This window comes from Pseudophryne corroboree, chromosome 11, assembly GCF_028390025.1.
Source record: "Pseudophryne corroboree isolate aPseCor3 chromosome 11, aPseCor3.hap2, whole genome shotgun sequence".
NCBI lineage: Eukaryota > Metazoa > Chordata > Amphibia > Anura > Myobatrachidae > Pseudophryne > Pseudophryne corroboree.
The window spans coordinates 42,876,867-42,897,797 of record NC_086454.1 but is presented as its reverse complement, the minus strand read 5'-3'; the positions used below and the strand labels follow the sequence as shown (position 1 = coordinate 42,897,797).

General features: G+C 48.1%; 1 protein-coding gene across 1 annotated transcript in view; it reads right to left on the bottom strand.

Moving 5' to 3' along the window:
* Positions 1-19,874, bottom strand: part of LOC134968631 (uncharacterized) — a 99,731-nt gene extending 79,857 nt beyond the window's left edge. The window contains exons 1-2 of the mRNA XM_063944163.1: positions 19,853-19,874; positions 2,820-3,053 (exon numbers count right to left, since the gene is read on the bottom strand). Coding sequence (XP_063800233.1) covers positions 2,820-3,053; positions 19,853-19,874 — 256 coding nt within the window. The remainder of the gene's footprint in view (positions 1-2,819; positions 3,054-19,852) is intronic.
* Between the last annotated feature and the right edge of the window lie 1,057 nt (positions 19,875-20,931).

Here is a 20,931-nt window from a genome sequence, read left to right as displayed (position 1 = left end):
TTTGGAATGACCTCCTAAAGGAGAAGCCGGGCGCTTCCTAAAGATTCATATACAACCGGATTGCTGCTCCCTTACCAGGACGGTCGCTGAACCCAATAGGTGAAGTTACAAATATGGACCAGAAGGCGTGAGAGCGCAAGATGATTGTATAGCTCACAGATTTTATAGTTTCAATATTGATAAATCAAATAATATATATATAAAACATTTACTGGTATAAAAACAGTAATCACAGATAATTGAATTCAAATAATCCTGTAAAGTACAAGGTATGTGCTATAGAGCAGCGGTTCTCAACACGTGGTACGCGTACCCCCTGGGGTACGCCGTGGACTCATTGGGGGTACTTAAAAATAAAAACAAATCCGGTAATGGTGGAAGTCTTCAGCTGCGTGACCCGGGACATTCGCTGTCGTGCTTGGAGGACGCCGGGTCACACCACCGTGGCTTGATGAAGGGGACATGCAGTCCAGCCGCTGCTGAAGAAAGGAGCCAGCCCGCAGATAAATGAAACCACAGGCAGGTGCTGATTGAGTATGTATACATTGTATTGGAGTTTAACACACTTCCTGGGTCTAACAACAGCAGCTGTCCACGGCAGTGGACCTAATTCAGACCTGCTCGCTAGCTATTTTTTGCAGCGCTGCAATCAGATAGTCGCCGCCCACGGGGAGTGTATTTTCGCTTTGCAAGTGTGCGATCGCTTGTGCAGCCGAGCACTACAAAAAAAGTTTTGTGCAGTTTCTGAGTTGCCCAGGACTTACTCAGCCGCTGCGATCGCTTCAGCCTGGTCGGGCCCGGAATTGACGTCAGACACCCGCCCTGCAAACGCTTGGACACGCCTGCGTTTTTTCAACCACTCCCAGAAAATGGTCAGTTGCCACCCACAAACGCCTTCTTCCTGTCAATCTCCTTGCGATCAGCTGTGCAAATGGATTCTTCATTAAAACCATCGCATAGCAATGATCCACTTTGTACCCGTACGACGCGCCTGTGCATTGCAGTGCATACGCAGTACTGACTTGATCAGAGCGCAGCGGAAAAAAACTAGCGTACAATCAGGTCTGAATTACCCCCCAGTATCTTATTCCTTGTCTCTTACTCCACAAGTGGATCCTGGTGCTGCTGTCCCATCACTGCTATCAAATCAGACTCTCCTTTATATACCTCTAATGTGGGGCAGCATGGATGGTGTAGTGGTTAGCATTGCTGCCTCACAGCACTGAGGTCATGGGTTCAATTCCCACCATGGCCCAAGCTGTGTGGAGTTTGTATATTTTCCCTATGTAAGAACATTACTACCTTAAAAAAACTAACTTTTCTGGCGAGGACGGATGGGTGAGGGGGATTTAGGAGATGAGGGGGTACTCAAAAATGAAAAGTCTAATCAAGGGGTACGGGAGAGAAAAAAAGTTTGGGAATCGCTGCTATAGAGCATGCATTGTAGCTTTATAGTAAAGTCAGTGGAGTTTAAAATGGCGCTTATAAGGTGAAGACCAAACTGCCCTTTATACCCCAAAAGGGGATTATCCTGCTGTATGTACAGTATGCCCATCTGAGAATATGTTAATGAGCTGGTATCTCAAGATCTGGAAACTCACAATCGAAAGCAGCGCAGCTTGGTGTGGGCGAGTTATAAGATTCTTCACTGCAGTAGGTACGGGATGCCGTCAGGATCCCGGCATTCGAAATCCCAGCATTTAGAATACTGACGCCAGTGTTGGGATTGCCAGCGCCGGGATGCCGCAGTCGGTATATCGGATGTTACCCGTAGATATGGCGGCCGCCAATGTTGCAGTGCAGTGAAGTAGCAGACAGACCACTTTGCAAAATATAGCATTCATTCTCATATATAAAATAGAATAGCTATGCCCCTGTGTATTAGACAGAAGGCAGGACGCTGTTTTGAGGCAGGAAGCAAGAACAGGATGCACCTATATACTGGCCCAATCGCTTATTGGTTGCCTAAGCTACAAAGTAGCTGAGGGAGAGGGTTTCAACATTCAGAATGCCTGCAGGCCAGCTCCAGCAAGCCTGGGTAATTACTACCCACCCCCCTCTCAGTGCCAGTGATCACACAAGGGTGACTTACCTGCCCCATCAGACATTACATACACTATATAATCACACAGAGCAGGCTGACTTACCTACCCCTGTCAGACATTACATACACTAATAATCACACAGAGCGTAGGGTGACTTACCTGCCCCTGTCAGACATTATATACACTAATATAATCACACAGAGCGCAGGGTGACTTACCTGCCCCTGTCAGACATTACATACACTAATAATCACACTGGGCACAGGGTGACTTACCTGTCCCTGTCAGACATTCCATACACTAATAATCACACTGGGCGACTTACCTGCCCCTGTCAGACATTACATACACTAATAATCACACAGAGCGCAGGGTGACTTACCTGCCCCTGTCAGACATTACATACACTAATAATCACACTGGGCGCAGGGTGACTTACCTGTCCCTGGCAGACATTCCATACACTAATAATCACACAGGGCGACTTACCTGCCCCTGTCAGACATTCCATACACTAATAATCACACAGAGCGCAGGGTGACTTACCTGTCCCTATCAGTCATTACATACACTATATAATCACACAGAGCAGGGTCACTTACCTGCCCCTAACAGCCATTACATACACTATATAATCACACAGAACGCAGGGTGACTTACCTGCCCCTAACAGCCATTACATACACTATATAATCACACAGAACGCAGGGTGACTTACCTGCCCCTGTCAGACATTACATACACTATATAATCACACAGAGCAGGGTCACTTACCTGCCCCTGTCAGGTATAACAGGAGAACATATAGGATATCTGGGGGTCTCATGTTGATGTGTGGCCCGCGGACCCTGTAATTACAGCCCCACACCCCGACCTCTAATAGCTGCAGCTTCCTCTCTTTGTACAGAAATAATATTCTACTTTCACTTTCACTCTCACAGACATAACTGACAGTTCCTCCAGCAGTGACTAGATCCCCTTCGTGGAGAGGACTTTTCCCATAATGCACTGGGTCAACATCACAAACTATTTGGAATAGTAACCTGTAGCAAACTAAGTGGCGTTACATACAGACACACATCACCATACCCTCCAACATTTTACACAGAAAAATCGGTACAAATCCGAAAAAGGGGCGTGGCCGCGTGTAAAGGGGGGCGTGGCCACGCCCCTTTCCCTATACTTTCAATGGAAGTTTGGAGAGGCAAAAATCGGTACAGACCATGAAAAAAAGGTACTGTACCTATTAAAAAGGTACAGTTGGAGGGTATGCATCACACTGTATGTATTGCAGCATACTTGCCTACCTGACCCTCTCCATGAGGGAGAAAATGCTCTGTTCCTGGACTTTCCTGGTAATGTATGATTGCCATCACCTGTGGTGAGCTAGTTAATTGATAAGAAAGGTGTTTCACCACAGGTGATGGCAATCATACATTACCAGGAAAGTCCAGGAACAGAGCATTTTCTCCCTCATGGAGAGGGTCAGGTAGGCAAGTATGTATTGCAGTGCTGTCTTTACCTCATTACACACAGTCTGACAAGCACAGGCGTGCGCAGAGACTGACTGGCGGGTGCCGCTCCGGACGTCCCCCCTCCACGGCATTATAGTGTTCTCTCACCTCCCCTGTCCTGGATATAAACTGCTCACCTGGGCGGACCAGGTGAGCAGTCTATATCCAGGACAGGGGAGGTGAGAGAACACTATAATGCCGTGGAGGGGGGGAAGTCCGGAGCGGCACCCGCCAGTCAGTCTCTGCGCACGCCTGTGCTGACAAGCAACACACTGTCTGCAATACAGACAGTGGGTGTGTGTGGTGAGGTACAGTAACACAGAGTTGTGTACCCTCACTCATTCTGCAGGAAACTCCCTGAAATAGCAGCGATCTCCCTGACTCCCTTATTACTGTAGACCAGCAATCTCCCTGATTGCACCTACCTTACCCCCATTATATAGCTGTTACATTCTCAGGGAAAAGATACATTAGAGATATATACATTCAAATGGGATCATCATCGCCATTTCCCTGTATTGGTTAAAGCAGAGCCGGCCCTAACCAATATGATGCCCTAGGCAAGATTTTGGCTGGTGCCCCCTAGCACCACCGCTGGTCTGCCTCTGACCTTGCACCTCTTTCCCAGCACGATTACCCCTCACCCATAGCAGTCCTTGTACCCCCTATATTTTGAATAGGAACAGTTCGCACATTTGACGCACAGCCCAAAAAGGGGCATCTTCTTGCTGGGAAGGGGCATGGCCACACAATAGTAACCCCAATTCCAATTACGCCACACAGTACTGCAACTTTATTCACATTTTATCTTGCGATAGTGTCCATAATTCATATTACATCCCACAGTAGTATCACTTTACCTTATATATGTTACTCCTCACAGTAGAGCCCCTTATTCACATTACATCACACTGAATTGCTCCTTATTCACATTACACCACACCCTATTGCTCACATTAGACGACACAGTAGTGCCCTTTCTATTTGCCACGCCACATAGTAGAGCACCTTATACACATAATGCCACACATTAGTAATGCATTTATACACAATTCCAACCAGTAATTCCCCTTACACATATGAGACACATTAATGTCCTTATTAACATAATGCACCTTACACATTATGACAACCTTTATTAATGCCCTTTTACACATAATGTCCCTTACACATATGCCGCACATTATTAATGCCCTTATATACATAATGACACACGTAGTGCCCCCTACACATTTGCTGCCCATTATTAGTGCCCCTATACACATAATGACACACATACAGTAGTACCCTGTTACACATATGACACACATAGTGGCCCTTTACACATATGTTGCACATTATTAATGCATTTTTACATGACACACATAATGCTCCTTACACATATTCTGAACACTACTGCACAACCAACCCACTCACATGCACACAGCACTCACACTGCCACTAACACTGTGACCTCTGCCTCTGCTTGGATACAGATGTGTCCTCACAAATCTTGCATCAATGCTAACGTTTGGCACTTTTTTTGTAATGAAAATGCATCTTATTTGCATTGCTATGTGGCTAGGATGCACAAGCAGCTTCTGCTGATTAAACTGATATGCAGCATGCCTATATACTGTGTGAGACTGTGGCTGTATCTGCATATGAAATGCTACATACAGAATATAGGCATGCCGCATATCATTTTAATCAGCAGAAGCTGATGATGCCCCTAGGCATATCAAATGCCCTAGGCAATTGCCTAGTTTGCCTATGCCAATGGCCTGCTCTGGGTTAAAGGCACAATGATCCCTATTATTATTATTATTATTATTATCCTTTATTTATATGGCGCCACAAGAGTTCCACAGCGCCCAATTACAGAGTACATAAATAATCAAACATAAATAATCAAACAGGAAAACCAATTTCTGTGATCGTACGGTTCCGTACGAAAGACCTCACCGCTTTCGCATCCCGTCCCCAGGAAACAGATTGGAAGTTTATGTCACACGGGACCTGGCCACATAGGGGATTCCTACTTACCGTCAGTAACCGCCTGTTACTGACTCCACCCACTGTGCCGTGGATGGGTTTATGCTGCCACCATCAAACTCCTAACCTGCCGTGGCGTTTGGAACCACGGTTCTGCTCTGTATGTGCTGACACGCTGCCTTACCACACCTGTGTGGTGTTGACGAATCCCCACTAGTCGCTGACTAGGCCTCTACCGGTAGCTGGCGGAAGGCGGAACTTGGAGACGCTGGTTCACCCTGGACAGCCGAGGAACTGGGCTATATTTCGCATAGCCCTGCAGGTCACAAGATGACGCGGTCGTCTTCAGGCAAATGGTATTTATTTGCAATAGTTCTAAAGAGAACTCTTCCCTATTGCTAGGGGAAACGGCATACAGCAAGATGTTCACAGCAGAAAGTAGTTGGTATAATACACTATGGCTACATTCATTTGAAATAAGGTTTCTCATGGCCACTTACAGTATTTGGGTATACAGTAGTATACTAACTTTGGGGCTCATTTACCTTTTGATGTAAGTCATTTTCATGACACGCCTCCCAGATGTAGCAGTACACGTCCACATTTATAGGTGTTAATTTCACAATCTCCCTGAAATGCTTTTTCAAAAGTAGGCAAGTATGCAGTAACAGCAGTGGGATACAGACAGTGTGAAGTCATACCTCCCAACATGACCCTCTCCAGGAGGGACAGAATGTTCTGCTTCTGGACTTCCCTCTTAATATATGATTGCCATCACCTGTGGTGAAACACCTTTCTTATCCATTTACCTGTTCGACACAGGTGCCGGCAATCATACATTAAGAGAAAAGTCCAGTAGCAGAGCATTGTGTCCCTCTTGGAGAGGGTCATGTTGGGAGGTGTGTGAAGTGTGTGTGGGACAGAATGCTCTGTGTCTGCACTTATGTTGAACAAGTTAATGGACAAGAAAGGTGTTTCAGCACAGGTGATGGCAATCACAAATGAAGAGAAAAGTCCAGAAGCAGAGCATTCTTTCCCTCCTGGAGAGGGCCATGTTGGGAGGTATGCCTGTACCTCCCTACACACAGACAAACAACATACTGTCTGTACCTCACTACACACACATCACACTGTGTGTATACCATTGCTGTTACGGTACCTCACTACACACAGAAACACATCACACTGTCTACCTCACTACACACAAACACACTGTATCCCACTATTGTGCCTCGCTACACACATCACACACTGCATGTATCCCACTACTGTACCCCACTAAACACAACAGGGTGTAGTATGGTATGCCGGCGGCCGGGCTCCCGGCAACCAGCATACCGGCACCGGGAGCCCGACCTCCGGCATACCGACAGTGTGGCAAGCGCAAAAGGAGCCCCTTGCGGGCTCGCTGTGCTCACCACGCTGCGGGCACAGTGGCTACGCACGCCACGTTATTTATTCTCCCTCCAGAGGGAGAATATCTGTCGTATGCCGGCTGTTGGGATTCTGGCGACCACCCCACACAACACACTGCTTGTATCCCATTACTGGTTCTCGCTACATTGGGACATTAAAGGGGAGGGGGTACTGTGAGCTGGACATTGAAAGGGGCTGAGGGTTATGTGAGCTGGACATTGTAGGGGTGGGGTGCCATGAGCTGGACATTTAAGGGGTGGGGTTTTGTGAGCTGGACATTGAAGGGGTGGGGTTTTGTGAGTTGGACATTGAAGGGGTGGGGTGCTGTGAGCTGGACATTGTAGGGGTGGGGTGCTGTGAGCTGGACATTGAAAGGGGTTGGGGGTTATGTGAGCTGGACATTGAAAGGGGCTGAGGGTTATGTGAGCTGGACATTGTAGGGGTGGGGTGCCGTGAGCTGGACATTGAAGGGGTGGGGTTTTGTGAGCTGGACATTGAAGGGGTGGGGTTTTGTGAGCTGGACATTGAAGGGGTGGGGTTTTGTGAGTTGGACATTGAATGGGTGGGGTGCTGTGAGCTGGACATTGTAGGGGTGGGGTGCTGTGAGCTGGACATTGTAGGGGTGGGGTGCTGTGAGCTGGACATTGAAAGGGGTTGGGGGTTATGTGAGCTGGACATTGAATGGGTGGGGTGCTGTGAGCTGGACATTGTAGGGGTGGGGTGCTGTTAGCTGGACACTGAAGGGGTGGGGTGCTGTGAGCTGGACATTGTAGGGGTGGGGTGCTGTGAGGTGGACATTGTAGGGGTGGGGTGCTGTGAGGTGGACATTGAAAGGGGTTGGGGGTTATGTGAGCTGGACATTGAAGGGGTGGGGTGCTGTGAGCTGGACATTGTAGGGGTGGGGTGCTGTGAGCTGGACATCTCTTTTTTTACAACTGACTATAATGTGTAGATTGTGGAGAGGAGATGGGCCTCCATCACTTGGAACAGCCAGAGGTCTAGCTAGGCGCCATGGTGCCCGGAGCAAGGGTATGTTTTGGCGCACCCCTCCCCTGTACTGAATTGGGGTCCTAGCCAGCATGTGGTGGCATGTTACATTTGAAAATAAACAATATTTCAAAATCCTAAATTGGTGATGGGGCCGGTTCTAGACCATGTGGAGCTCAGGGCAAAAGTTTCCTCTGGGTGCCCCCATGTTTAAAATAGAGTCAGTGCATACCAAAGGCTTGCAAGAACCTATAGGGGCATAGCAGTATGAACGGTGTAATGGTTAGTATTACTGCCTCACAGCATTATAAAGAGGAATGGAAGAACTCCAGCTGTCAGTGTCTCCTGCTGTCACCTCTGGCCTGCCCTGTTCCCTACCTAGTCTCCGAGTCAGTGTGCTTCTTCTCCTCCTGCTCTGTGACTGCCAGTACAGTGGCCCTCGGGAATGGGGGTGGTGGGCGGCAGCACGCCCTCTACATTTTTTGGCGCTCGGAGCTCGCGCTCCACCGGAGCCACCCTCTCTATACCCCTGGGAAGAGCCACCATTGACCAGGAGACAAGACCCACAGGCTTGCAAGCAGGTAAGGGTGATGGCCATGTTTTTTGTATGTACCTCCCTGCGTGGCAAAAATAAGGGATACGGCTCGTGGAGACGGCATACTTTGCGAGGCCAAACCCATTTTCTGGGAACACCACTAACCCCCACCATCCCCTATCATGGTGCCCCCCCCTCTGTTATTTTTTTCTGGATCCGCTTCTCTATGTCCTTCATCATTGTTGCTGTCATGTTAGCATGCCTGCAAGTGCTTTATCTGACCTGGTCGCACAGGATGCGGCCAGTCAGATGAACCGTGTTTGCAGTGGCAGGGAAGGGAAACTTCCCTCTGATGCTGCTGTCAGAGGGACCGGAAGGTCTCTCTGCCTCCGTGCACCTTCCCCTGCTGATTGCCGTGGCGGCCGATCATTGTTGATCGGTCAGCACGGCAGGATCCCCCCCCCCTCCAGTGGCAGCAGACAATAGCTGGTGCTGGAGAAGTGGAAATTAACACCCCTCCCAAGCACCCCCTGTGTACCTGGAGGCTGTCCCGGCTTTTAAAATGAAAGTCGCGATGTCTCAGATGGTCACGATGTTCCTGAACGATGTTTGAAAAAAATATTTAAAACATAAAAATCTTTTTTTGAACTAAAATCATTTTGGATAAGGTTAAATTCATGTTCTTCACCTAAAATCCCGACAATTTCTGACCGTTTTTTTGTGGAAAGAATAAATCAGGTGATTAAACAATCCTAGACGCGCCAAGTCCTAAGCGCGGGATGCGGTCAACATCCCGCCGGATGCAATCCCGGCGGTCGAAATACCGACGCCGGAATCCCGACCGGCACAATCCTGACATATTCTCCCTCCGTGGGTGTCCACGACACCCATAGAGGCAGAATATAATAGTGTGCTGAGCGTAGTGAGGCACCGTGCCCGCAGCGTGGTGAGCGAAGCGAGCCCGCAAGGGGCTGCGTTCCGCTCGCCACCCCTGTCGGGATTGTGTGGTCGGGATTCCGGTGTCGGTATTTCGACAGCCGGGATCCCATCCAGCAGGATTACGTATTGATGCCCTGAGCGCATTTGTTAATGCAGAGTGTCTTCTCGTGCGTCTTTTTCCCCACAATTGCTTCTTATTGTCACAATGTGAATGAGAAACACAAGCAGGCTACGCTGATTAAAATGATGGGGGTCATTCTGAGTTGTTCGCTCGCAAGCTGTTTTTAGCAGCTTTGCACACGCTAAGCCGCCGCCTACTGGGAGTGAATCTTAGCATCTTAAAATTGCGAACGAAAGATTCTCAAAATTGCGACCACACACCTCTTAGCAGTTTCTGAGTAGCTCGAGACTTACTCGGCATCTGCGATCAGTTCAGTGCTTGTCGTTCCTGGTTTGACGTCACAAACACACCCAGTGTTCGCCCAGACACTCCTCCGTTTCTCCAGCCACTCCCGCGTTTTTCCCAGAAACTGTAGCGTTTTTTCACACACACCCATAAAACGCCTGTTTCCGCCCAGAAACACCCACTTCCTGTCAATCACATTACGATCGCCAGAACGATGAAAAAGCCGTGAGTAAAATTCCTAACTTCATAGCAAATTTACTTGGCGCAGTCGCAGTGCGAACATTGCGCATGCGCACTAAGCGGAAAATCGCTGCGATGCGAAGAAATTTACAGAGCGAACAACTCGGAATGACCCCCCGATATGCAGCATGTGTATGTTCTGTGTGCGACTGCAGCTGTATCTGTATACACAATGCTACATTACAGTGGGCCACATGTACTAAACCTTGGCGAGAGATATAGTAGACAGAGATAAAGTACCAACCAATCAGCTCCTAACTGCCATGTTATAGACCCGTGTTTGAGACATTACAGTTAGGAGCTGATTGGTTAGCTGGTACTTTATTTCCATCCACTTTATCTCTTCTTTTTTTTTACTTTTATCTCTCTCCAAGGCTTAGTACATAGACCCCAGTGTCAGTGGCTGTGTTCCACTGTCACTGTCATTCGTATACCGATACAGCTGCTGTCGCACGCAGAATATACACATACTAGATATCATCTTAATCAGCGTCGCCTGCTTGTGCGTCTTATTCACATAGCGATGCAGATAAGAAGCACTTTCAGCCAAAAAAGACGCTCTGTGCTGGCCAAGTCACACGGAATCGCACCCTGTGTCGCCGCAACTCTTTACATACATTACGGAGGCTAGATGAGAAAGGACACATCTGTACGTTTCCAGCCACACAGTATATAAAACGACAGACACCATTATGTGTGTATACCCCATGGGGGTCATTCCGAGTTGTTCGCTCGCAAGCTGCTTTTAGCAGTTTTGCACACGCTAAGCCGCCGCCTACTGGGAGTGAATTTTAGCATATTAAAATTGCGAACGAAAGATTAGCAGAATTGCGAATAGACACTTCTTAGCAGTTTCTGAGTAGCGCGGGACTTACTCAGCAACTGCGATCAGTTCAGTGCTTGTCGTTCCTGGTTTGACGTCACAAACACACCCAGCGTTCGCCCAGACACTCCCCCGTTTCTCCAGCCACTCCCGCGTTTTTCCCAGAAACGGCAGCGTTTTTTTCACACACACCCATAAAACGGCCAGTTTCCGCCCAGAAACACCCACTTCCTGTCAATCACATTACGATCACCAGAACGAAGAAAAAACCTTGTAATGCCGTGAGTAAAATTCCTAACTGCATAGCAAATTTACTTGGCGCAGTCGCACTGCGGACATTGCGCATGCGCATTAGCGACTAATCGCTCCGTTGCGAAAAAAAATAACGAGCGAACAACTCGGAATGACCCCCCATGTGCATTCTACTCACTTTATTTTTGTTCCTATCTTTTGTCAGTGTTTTTTTTTTTTTTTTCATATATACAACCAATGCTCTGGTTTCCTATTTCTTATTACACAGAGCACTAATTAGAGCTGTAAAGCTGGTAGGAACAAATAATATATAATGTTTTTGGCTATTTTGCTTAGTCTGTATTTTAGGACAAGCGTAGCAGTATAATAATGACTGACACCATAAGTGTTCTCCCCCCCCCCCCCCCCCAGTTACGACCCTCTCCACACTCCCGCTGCTGCAAGGAAGGTAAGTGTTGTAGACTGCAGAGCCGGTTTAAGGGGTGGTTACAGGGGGTCAGTACCTCTAATCTTAGGGGGCCCCCCGGCTAGAGCTGTTCTGCCTCTGACACAGCCGCCCCCTGCTGTCTGCACACTGCAGTCACACTGCGTCGCTGAGTGGCAGCACGAAGGGTTACACAGCTACTGTACAGTGTACAGCAGTAGCATACCACACCTTCTCCCAGCGTCTCTCGGCCAATCTCACACAGTGATACCAGTAGCATGTGTTTCAGTGTGCACTGGGCAGCAGTGGGCTGGGGGGGACATATCATGAAGGCTATGTCATCTGTGTGAATGTATTATGCCATGAAGTGTGTATGTCAGTAAGTGTGTTTGTGTTAGTGGGTGCATGTCAGTAGGTTTGTGTGTCTGTAACAGGGGAGGATCTAGACTTTTCTTTTAGGGGGGGGGGCGGTTTACGGTTTAATCTTGACCCCTCCCCTCTCCAGTCCCAACTCCTCCCCTCTCTCATCTTGACTCCTCCCCTCTCCCATTTTGACTCCTCCCCTCTCCCATTTTGACTCCTCCCCTCTCCAGTCCAAATTCCTCCATCACACAAATAGGTATAATTGCAGGTAAAGGATTTGTTAGTGGATGTTTGGTACAGCAGGGCCGGATCTGGGGGGGGGGGGGGGGGGCGAAGGGGGCGACCCCCCTAACACAGTCATAGCCACGCCCACTTTTGAGCAGAAGAGAGCTCTCCTGGGAGAGACTGAGGCAGAACGATGTGCTGCAGCTTATGCCACAGCAGCACAGAGGAGCCAGGAGAGCAAGGGTTACAGAGCATTTGCCCCTCACTTGCTGGTGTGTGGGTACTAGGGCTAATAAATACAATTACCCCATAGCACAGTCACATGTACATAGAAAAATCACAAAGCTCTATCTCAGTCTCACTCAAAAAGTTCAGTCAGAATTGAGAGAGGAGGAGTTAGGATTGCAGATGGGAGGAGTTGGGACTGTAGAGGGAGGAGTCAAGATTAAACAGTAAACTGCCCCCCCTAAAGAAAAGTCTAGATCCGTCCCTGGTTTGGTATAATAATCACTTCTACAACACATCAAAGCAAAGTTCCCCAATATGACATCTATCCAAATCCCTCCTTATGCTCATCATAATGTATGACACGTCACGTACAGTTGATACCTACAGTATAAAAAGTTATAATCCCCTAATATTGGGGTATAGCAAAAGAAAATGAAATAAAATAATTAAATAAAAACAATTAGTAATTATTTGCATCTATTTCTCATCTTAATATGGTACTGATACAGACAGTTAATCATCAAGGTTTATATGTCAACATCGTTATGAAATACAGTATTATCATAAACCTTGATGATTGACTGACTCTATATAAGCGCATTATATTAAAATGAGAAACAGTAACAATGTGATAATACCTATAATTCCTTTCTTTGGGATACTAGCAACTTTTATGGATACAAATGGTAACAACTGGCATACTATGTGTTACTGAACCAGGAAGGGAAGACACATTATATTACCCTGTTATATTAATATAATAAGGGGAACTGCTGAATAGTACCAAGGGGATTTTAGGCACAGAGTCTTGAGGGGTTAGGCCAATTATTAGATAATCCCACACAGTACTCAACACTTGCCAACCCTAACAGATGAATTCCACATTTGTAATTGTCCAATAATGGATAATTAAGTGAGAGTACGTAATACTCGCAGGAGTTCACCCGTGAATTAAAATCCTTTTTGCATCTATGTTCCACATAGGTTTGGGAAATCCCCCCACCACTCTTTATTCCCCCAGAAAAATGTTGCTAGTATACCAAAGATCTCTGATTGATACAATTAATTTAAGGAATTATAGGTATTATCACATTGTTGTATAGAATTTAGCCAGTGCTACTGCATATGTATGTTGTTCATAAATATACCACTTCAGATACAGCAGATGTCATACTTCTTATTAGGCTCATTCAGCTATCCCCAAAATGAAAGGGATAAGCAATTATAGTGAAGTACTGTTTAATAATTGTCAATTTCAGCCAGGGGGAGAACCCAGGACTTGCCCTGTTTCAAGTGCATTCTGAACTGCTTAAAAACAGTTCATGTCTAGCTGGTAATTGTCAAAAATTGTCCACTTGGAAATACCTGTAATCTGTGTGGAGTTTATAAGTTTTTGTTTTTCACATACAGGTATTAAATCTTACAATTATTAATCAGTATTTCACTATAATTGCTTATCTCTTACATTTTGGGTATATCTGAATGAGCCTAATAAGAAGTATACTGTGAGATATGACATCTGTATATTTATGAATGACCTACATACTGTATGCAGTAGCGCTGGATAAGTTCTATTCAACCTTTTTGGCACATATTTGGTTACTTTAAGTAAAATATTGAGCTCACCGAGCTGCTTTTTTTCTGCTTGTGCGCACTGCTAGGATTGTCTATTTTATATATCTATTATCAGATTGTTAATGTAATACGAGGTGCTGATATAGAATAAGTCAATCATAATTAATCCAGGCATTCTGCTTTAATTTAATATTTTTTTGCTATACCCCAATATTAGGGAATTACAACTTTGTATACTGTAGGTATCACAACTGTACATGACGTGTCATAAATTATGATGAACATATGGATGGTATAATAGAGGGCCATCAAAATATGGCTTTTGTGGCAACAACAGTGACAAGACATTGGGCATAATTCAAACTTGATCGTAGCCGTGCAAAATTTTGCACGGCTACGATTAGTTACTCAGACATGTGGGGGGACACCCAGCACAGGGCTAGTCCGCCCCGCATGTCTGGCTCTGCCCCACCGTACAAGTTCAAAAGCATCGCACAGCGGCAATGCTTTTGTACTTGATGAGTATTTCCCAGTCAGCGCAGCTCCTGCTCACAGGCAGGGAGCTACTAGTCACTGATCGGGTCACAGCGGCTGAGTGTGATGTCACGCAGCAGCCGCAGCCTGCCCCCCGCACGGTCCTGGCAGACCTGCATTGCACGGACCGCACCCCTAAAAAGGCGGCCAAACGCCACTGGCCCACACCCTCCTGCCCAGCGACCGCTTCTGCCTTGCAGGGCTGAGATGGCCGTCGGCTGCCTGGCATGTGCCGGCATATGCGCAGTTCAGACCTGATTTGCTGCTGTGCAAAAATGCATAGCCGTGATCAGGTCTGAATTAGGCCCCTTGTCTGTAATGACATCAGTTATAAGAGAGTGAGGCTCCCAAGGACACACTATATCAAGCAATTGAAATATTTGTAGGGATTTGGATAGATGTCATATTGGGGGACTTTGATTTGATGTGTTGTAGAAGTGATTATTATACCAAACAGCCACTAACAAATCCTTTACCTGCTTATCTTGCAATATATCTCTACCAGCTATTACGGTGCCATTTATAATCAAGGGATCTCTCCCACTGATATATAAACTGATCAGGGCCGGTTCTACCCCTTGTGGCGCCCAGTGCGAGAGTTTCCACTGGCGCCCCCCCCCCCCCCTCCGTGGCAAAACAGTTAGTGTGTGGGGGGCGTGGCTTCATAGGGGAGGGGCATGGCCAGCTATGCTCGCAGTAGCTGTGCCCCCCAGTTGATTTGCCCCCTCTTTATTTGCCCCCAGTAGTTGTGCCCCCTCTTTATTTGCGCCTCCTCTTTATTTGCCCCCAGTAGTTGTGTCCCCAGTATTTGTGCCTCCTCATTATTTCCCCCCAGTAATTGTGCCCGCTCTTTATTTGCCCCCAGTATTTGTGCCTCCTCTTTATTTGCCCCCAGTTGTTGTGCCCCCGCTTACAAACACACACACACACACACACACACACACACACACACACACACACAATAATAAAAACAATACTTACCACTGCCCCGCTCCTGCTTCTTCTGCTGCTGCTGCTCCGTCAGTCTGGCCGCCCGCTCCTCTCTATGGGAGAGACGTCAATGACGTCTCTCCCATAGCGCCGCACAGACACTAGAGCAGTGGCGTGCGGTGAGGTCAGTGGCTGGTGAGGCACTACAGCCATAATGTCCGCCGAATCCTGCCGATGACCCCTACCGCCGCCGAGCCGATGCCCGCTGCAACCGCAAATGGCTTACTATCTCGCCGATCATCAACTGACCCAGCTTCGGGAGAGGCGAGGAGCTACGGAAAGGGTCCCACACTTGAGGCAGCGGCAGAGACGGCCCTAGCCAATTGGATGCCCTAGGCAAGATTCTGTCTGGTGCCCCCCCCTCCAAGGGAGATAGTGGACGACTGGGAGAGGGACCAGGACAGATGGGGCAGGAGAGAGGAGTGACAGGAACACAACATAGGTGACAGGGCAAGGATCAGAGAGGATAGGGACAGGGCAGAGAGGTGATAGCGCTGAGACAGAGGGGACAGGGATATGACAGTGGGGACTGGGACGATACAGTGAGGACAGTACAGAGGTGATAGGACTGAGGGAACAGGACAGTGGTAGGGCAGAGGTCATAGGATCAGGACAGGGGGGACAGGAGAGCGGGGTGACAGGGACAGGACAGAGGGGACAGGACCACAGTAGAGGTGACAGGGTAGGAAAGAGGTGACAGGGGCAGGACAGTGATGGTAGAACAAAAGGCAAGGCAGGATAGAGGTGACATGGACAGGGCTAGAACACAGGTGTCAGCACCAGGACAGATGGGGCAGGGACAGGACAGAACAGAAGGGACAGGAGAGCAGAGTGACAGAAACACAATATGGTGACAGGGCAAGGTCAGAGTGGATAGGGACAGGACATAGGGGACAGGAGAGAAGAGTGATAGCGCTGGCCTATTCCCGGTGCTCTCCCCCCTCAGCTCACATCTCACCTGGACACGGGGGTGATCTGGACACTGGCTGGGTGCTGCTGCAGGCAGTTCCAACTCGGCAGCCTGTGGTCGGGATGGTCTCAGCAGGCAGCTCCGGGATGGCAGGAGGAGGGGGCGGTAGCGAGCAAAGCCCACAACACTACGGTGGTTGACGGCAGGGACCTTCCAGCAGCGGCTACCCGCGGCACACACAATCCGCTCCCTCTCTGACGCTACAGCAGACGGCTCTGCTCAGATATGCAAGAGCAGAGCCGCCAGCAGCGCTGAACATCGGGTGCCCCACAGAGCAGTAGTGGTTGCTGAGCCAGCACCTAGCTGAAGCTAGGGCCGGCTCTGGGCGCCGGTTCTTCCAGCTGCAGATCACGGTACTCAGTGGCGGAAGGGAGAGTTCTGAGTCCCTTCCTTGTCCCACTGTGTGATTGGACCAGCGGATCCAGCACTGGATCCGCTGTCCAATCACATGTGCCTCGCTGGCAGGGGCGTGCTTTCCCTGTCAGCGAGGCACTTGTAAAAGTGCCGCTTTCAGTGTTTTTATTTTGAATGGGCTTTTACAGCCCAGTGTTTGGCCCCGCCCCCGCTCTGTCCCCGTTCCCACTATCAGCGGGAGGCACTAGCTATCAGTGCCTCCCAAACTAGTTTAATAACCTAAAATGAATAGAATATATAAAGAAGATACATATGACACTGAATATGTGTCATATGTATCTTTTTGTATTATTTTAATCATTGATGACAGGGGAGGCACTGCCTCCCCTGCCTCCCCTGACTGCACGTCCCTGCACTAGAGGTCAATAACGACCTCTAGTGTCTGTGCCTGGAGCCGGCTGCAGCGGACGCCCACACAGCCCACGGCGTCTGCTGCAGCCGTGGAGCGGAAAGCGGAGTGCGGGCAGGCGGCAGTGCCTCCGGGGTGACTGCGGCCGCGCCCCCAGGCCGCAGCGCCCCGGGCAAAGGCACTGTTTGCCCGCACCAAGGACCGCTCCTGAAACTGATGCACATTATAGGACCAATGCTATACAGGAACTTGAAGACAGTTGGAACTAATACTCATTTGTGAGGCTACTGTGAGGCCACCTTGTAGGTGAATTATACGGTGAGGACAATTCCAAAATGATACCTCATAGAAGGCGTATGTTGTTATTTATGAGAAATTAACCAAATAGAGGACAGATTAGCATACACCGTAGTTTTTGTATAGCATTTTTATGCACACTTTCCTTCTGTAGTTTTACACGCATCTCTCTATAATTTTAGTATTTCACTGACAGGACGTGATATGTAATGTTCAATATTTTGGAATACAAGGAATGTTTTAAAACCTATACACTACTACAGACATCCTCTGTTCTACTGTGTTGCACATATGGGAGACTCAACCTGTAATACCCTGCCTAGGGAATATAGCAAGAAGATCTCTTACTGGCTGGTTCCTCTGCAACAGGCTGGTAAGATGGTCCCTTTTCCACAGGCTGGTCAATGGTACAGGTTGGCAGGAAAGTCCCTCTGGCTGGTCTCTGGGTGCAGGAATGCAGCATGCTTTCAGTGTGCAGAAAAGGTTGATTCTATATCGGAGTGGGAGAAGGGACCTTCTGACGTACCTAGGAGAGGAGTCCCGTCACCAGGGGGAGGAGCTACGGCAGAACAAGGTACCCGAAAAGTACCCTCGCGGGCACGCTTCGGGCACGGTGGCTCGCTCCGCTCGCCACCTGATTACTAAAGGTAATAGTTGGTGGCGTGGATACTAGAGCAACTGTCCCGCTGGTGTAGCTCCTCCCCCTTGTGTCATGGCTCCTCCCCCTGAAGGAAAAGGTCCCTTAGGCCACTTGGATCTAGCCTCAACCGTGCAGAAAAGTCAACACACTATACTGTTTCTATTAGCCCACTAGCCTGTCATGTAAGTGAAGCCACGCCCCCAGCACACAGCCACTTCCTGGATCTCCTGTTATCAGCACAGACTGAGAGCTGGGGAGATGAAAGCAGTCTCAATCAACAAACTATGGGGGTCATTCCGAGTTGTTCGCTCGCAAGCTGCTTTTAGCAGCTTTGCACACGCTAAGCCGCCGCCTACTGGGAGTGAATCTTAGCTTATCAAAATTGCGAACGAAAGATTCGCAATATTGCGAAAATACTTCTCTGTGCAGTTTCTGAGTAGCTCGAGACTTACTCTGCCAGTGCGATCAGTTCAGTGCTTGTCGTTCCTGGTTTGACGTCACAAACACACCCAGCGTTCGCTCAGACACTCCTCCGTTTCTCCAGCCACTCCCGCGTTTTTCATAGAAACGGTAGCGTTTTTTCACACACTCCCATAAAACGGCCAGTTTCCGCCCAGAAACACCCACTTCCTGTCAATCACATTACGATCACCAGAACGAAGAAAAAACCTCGTAATGCCGTGAGTAAAATTCCTAACTGCATAGCAAATTTACTTGGCGCAGTCGCACTGCGGACATTGCGCATGCGCATTCGCGACTAATCGCTCCGTTGCGAGAAAAAAATAACGAGTGAACAACTCGGAATGACCCCCTATGTTGGTTGATTAACTCAGTGATATTCAACCTTTTTTTTACTCGCGGCACACCGAACAATATTTTAAAATTGCCGAGGCACACCATCAGTTCCCCACAGAAAAAAAACAAAAAACACGCATTGGCCCTCTTAGTAAAAAAAAAAATCCACACATACATTGGCCTACACAGAAAAAACAATCAAATTGCTCCCCACATAAATCCTATTGCTCCCCACATGAATTATTCACATTGTTTCCCCCATAAATCCTTATTCTCCCCCCATAAATACTATTGTTCTCCACAGGAGAAAAAAAAATATTAGCCCCTACCGGTCAGCTGTCCTCTTCCCTGTCTCTCAGTGGCAGGGGTTGTTCATAGTGGAGTGCTGCGATACACTAGCAGTGGGCGGTTGGGCAGGTGTGGATGTGGGTGGGCAAGGAGAGCTGAGTATGCAGGCAGGAACTGGAAGATGTGTGTGCAGGCGGGTGGGCTGGCTGGGTGGTGAGACTGATCCTCTAAGAAGAGCCCGAGCCAACAGTTCACTCTAAAGGTGCAGGAAGCTGTTCTGGCTCCGCGGCACACCTTGCAACTGGTCGCACACTGGTTGAAAAAGCCTGGATTAACTGCTGTGCAGGCCAAAAGGGTGAGTGGGGAGGAAGGGGCGCCTGCTGTGAGCTGCTGCGACTCACACCACTGACTATAGCTGACAGCCAGCTGAGATAGTAAGGGGTTAAGGAGCAGGACTTCACAGACAGTTTGTCTGTAGGCAGGAGTGTGCTAGGGGGGGGCGACCGCCCCCACCGCCCCCCTCTGTATCCGTGGCTGTGGTACCATTGGAAGGCACCGGCTATACAGATTTCTACACTGATACTGAGGACTCAGTGAGTGCCGTGTAACAATTCTTGCTAAATACTGACCATTGGGGCTTTGCCAGTCCATGGTTAATCACAGGCACCCTTTCCCAGGAATTTTCACAACGTCTGGGCTGCTTTTATTGGAACACTATTGCACTTTATATATTTAAACACATACTCCTTGTTTCATCTATATCGAGATTTGTTAAAGCCCATCATGTCGACACAGACCGATACCGACATTGAAGATCTCTGTTCTGCCGTGGATCTGATACTGGGAGAAACGTTCAGTTACTCGGACACAGATGCTACAAACATCCGATTTAAGGAAAATTTGGCTGCCACGGGAGGTGTACCTGACAACATCAATTTATTCCGGGAATTATTTAAACTTAAACGACGTGAGAAAGATTTTTATTATCATGGCGTCACCTTGTCAGATTACCACCGACAAGGCAAAATACCTCGTGGGTTTCGTATAAAAAACATACCCGCAATCGGGAGGTTTAATGTAGCATTCTGTAAAAAATGGGTGTCCATTTTAAATAAATGTTCATATGATCTCATTTTACTGGTTATAGAAGAGGTTACCCATGAGTTAGAGACCACTCGCAGTCAAATCGAGACTTTTGAGAATTCTCATAAAGTGACCCTACAGTCCGACACCTCCACAAATTAGTATGAAAAATTGTTTAACCAACTTGATAAATATCAGAAAGACCTAATTGCCTATAAGAGGAATAAATTGGACACCATCAACAGCGATTATGCTAAACGAAAAATCTACCCATGGGTCTCAGGTACACCGACAGCCAAGCGACCTCCCAGAAGACGTCTGTATAATCGATTCAATGTACACCAGCTGGATACTGACACTTCAACCGAGGGCACAGCCTCCGCTAGTGAAGCAGATACACAATATTCTAACACCGGCCTTCCCCCTTTAGGAGTGCGCACACGGGCACAAATTGCCGATCCAAATGGCAGATCACGGGGCGGGGTGGGCAATGCCAGAGGACGGTGTTAGGGTATGTTAACCTCTTCAGGTCTGGTCTATAAACTCTCTGCAGTCATCAGTCAGAATTCTGTTCCTTTAGCAACCGGTTGGAGGTCAATGAATGATAAGATGACACAAGTTCATG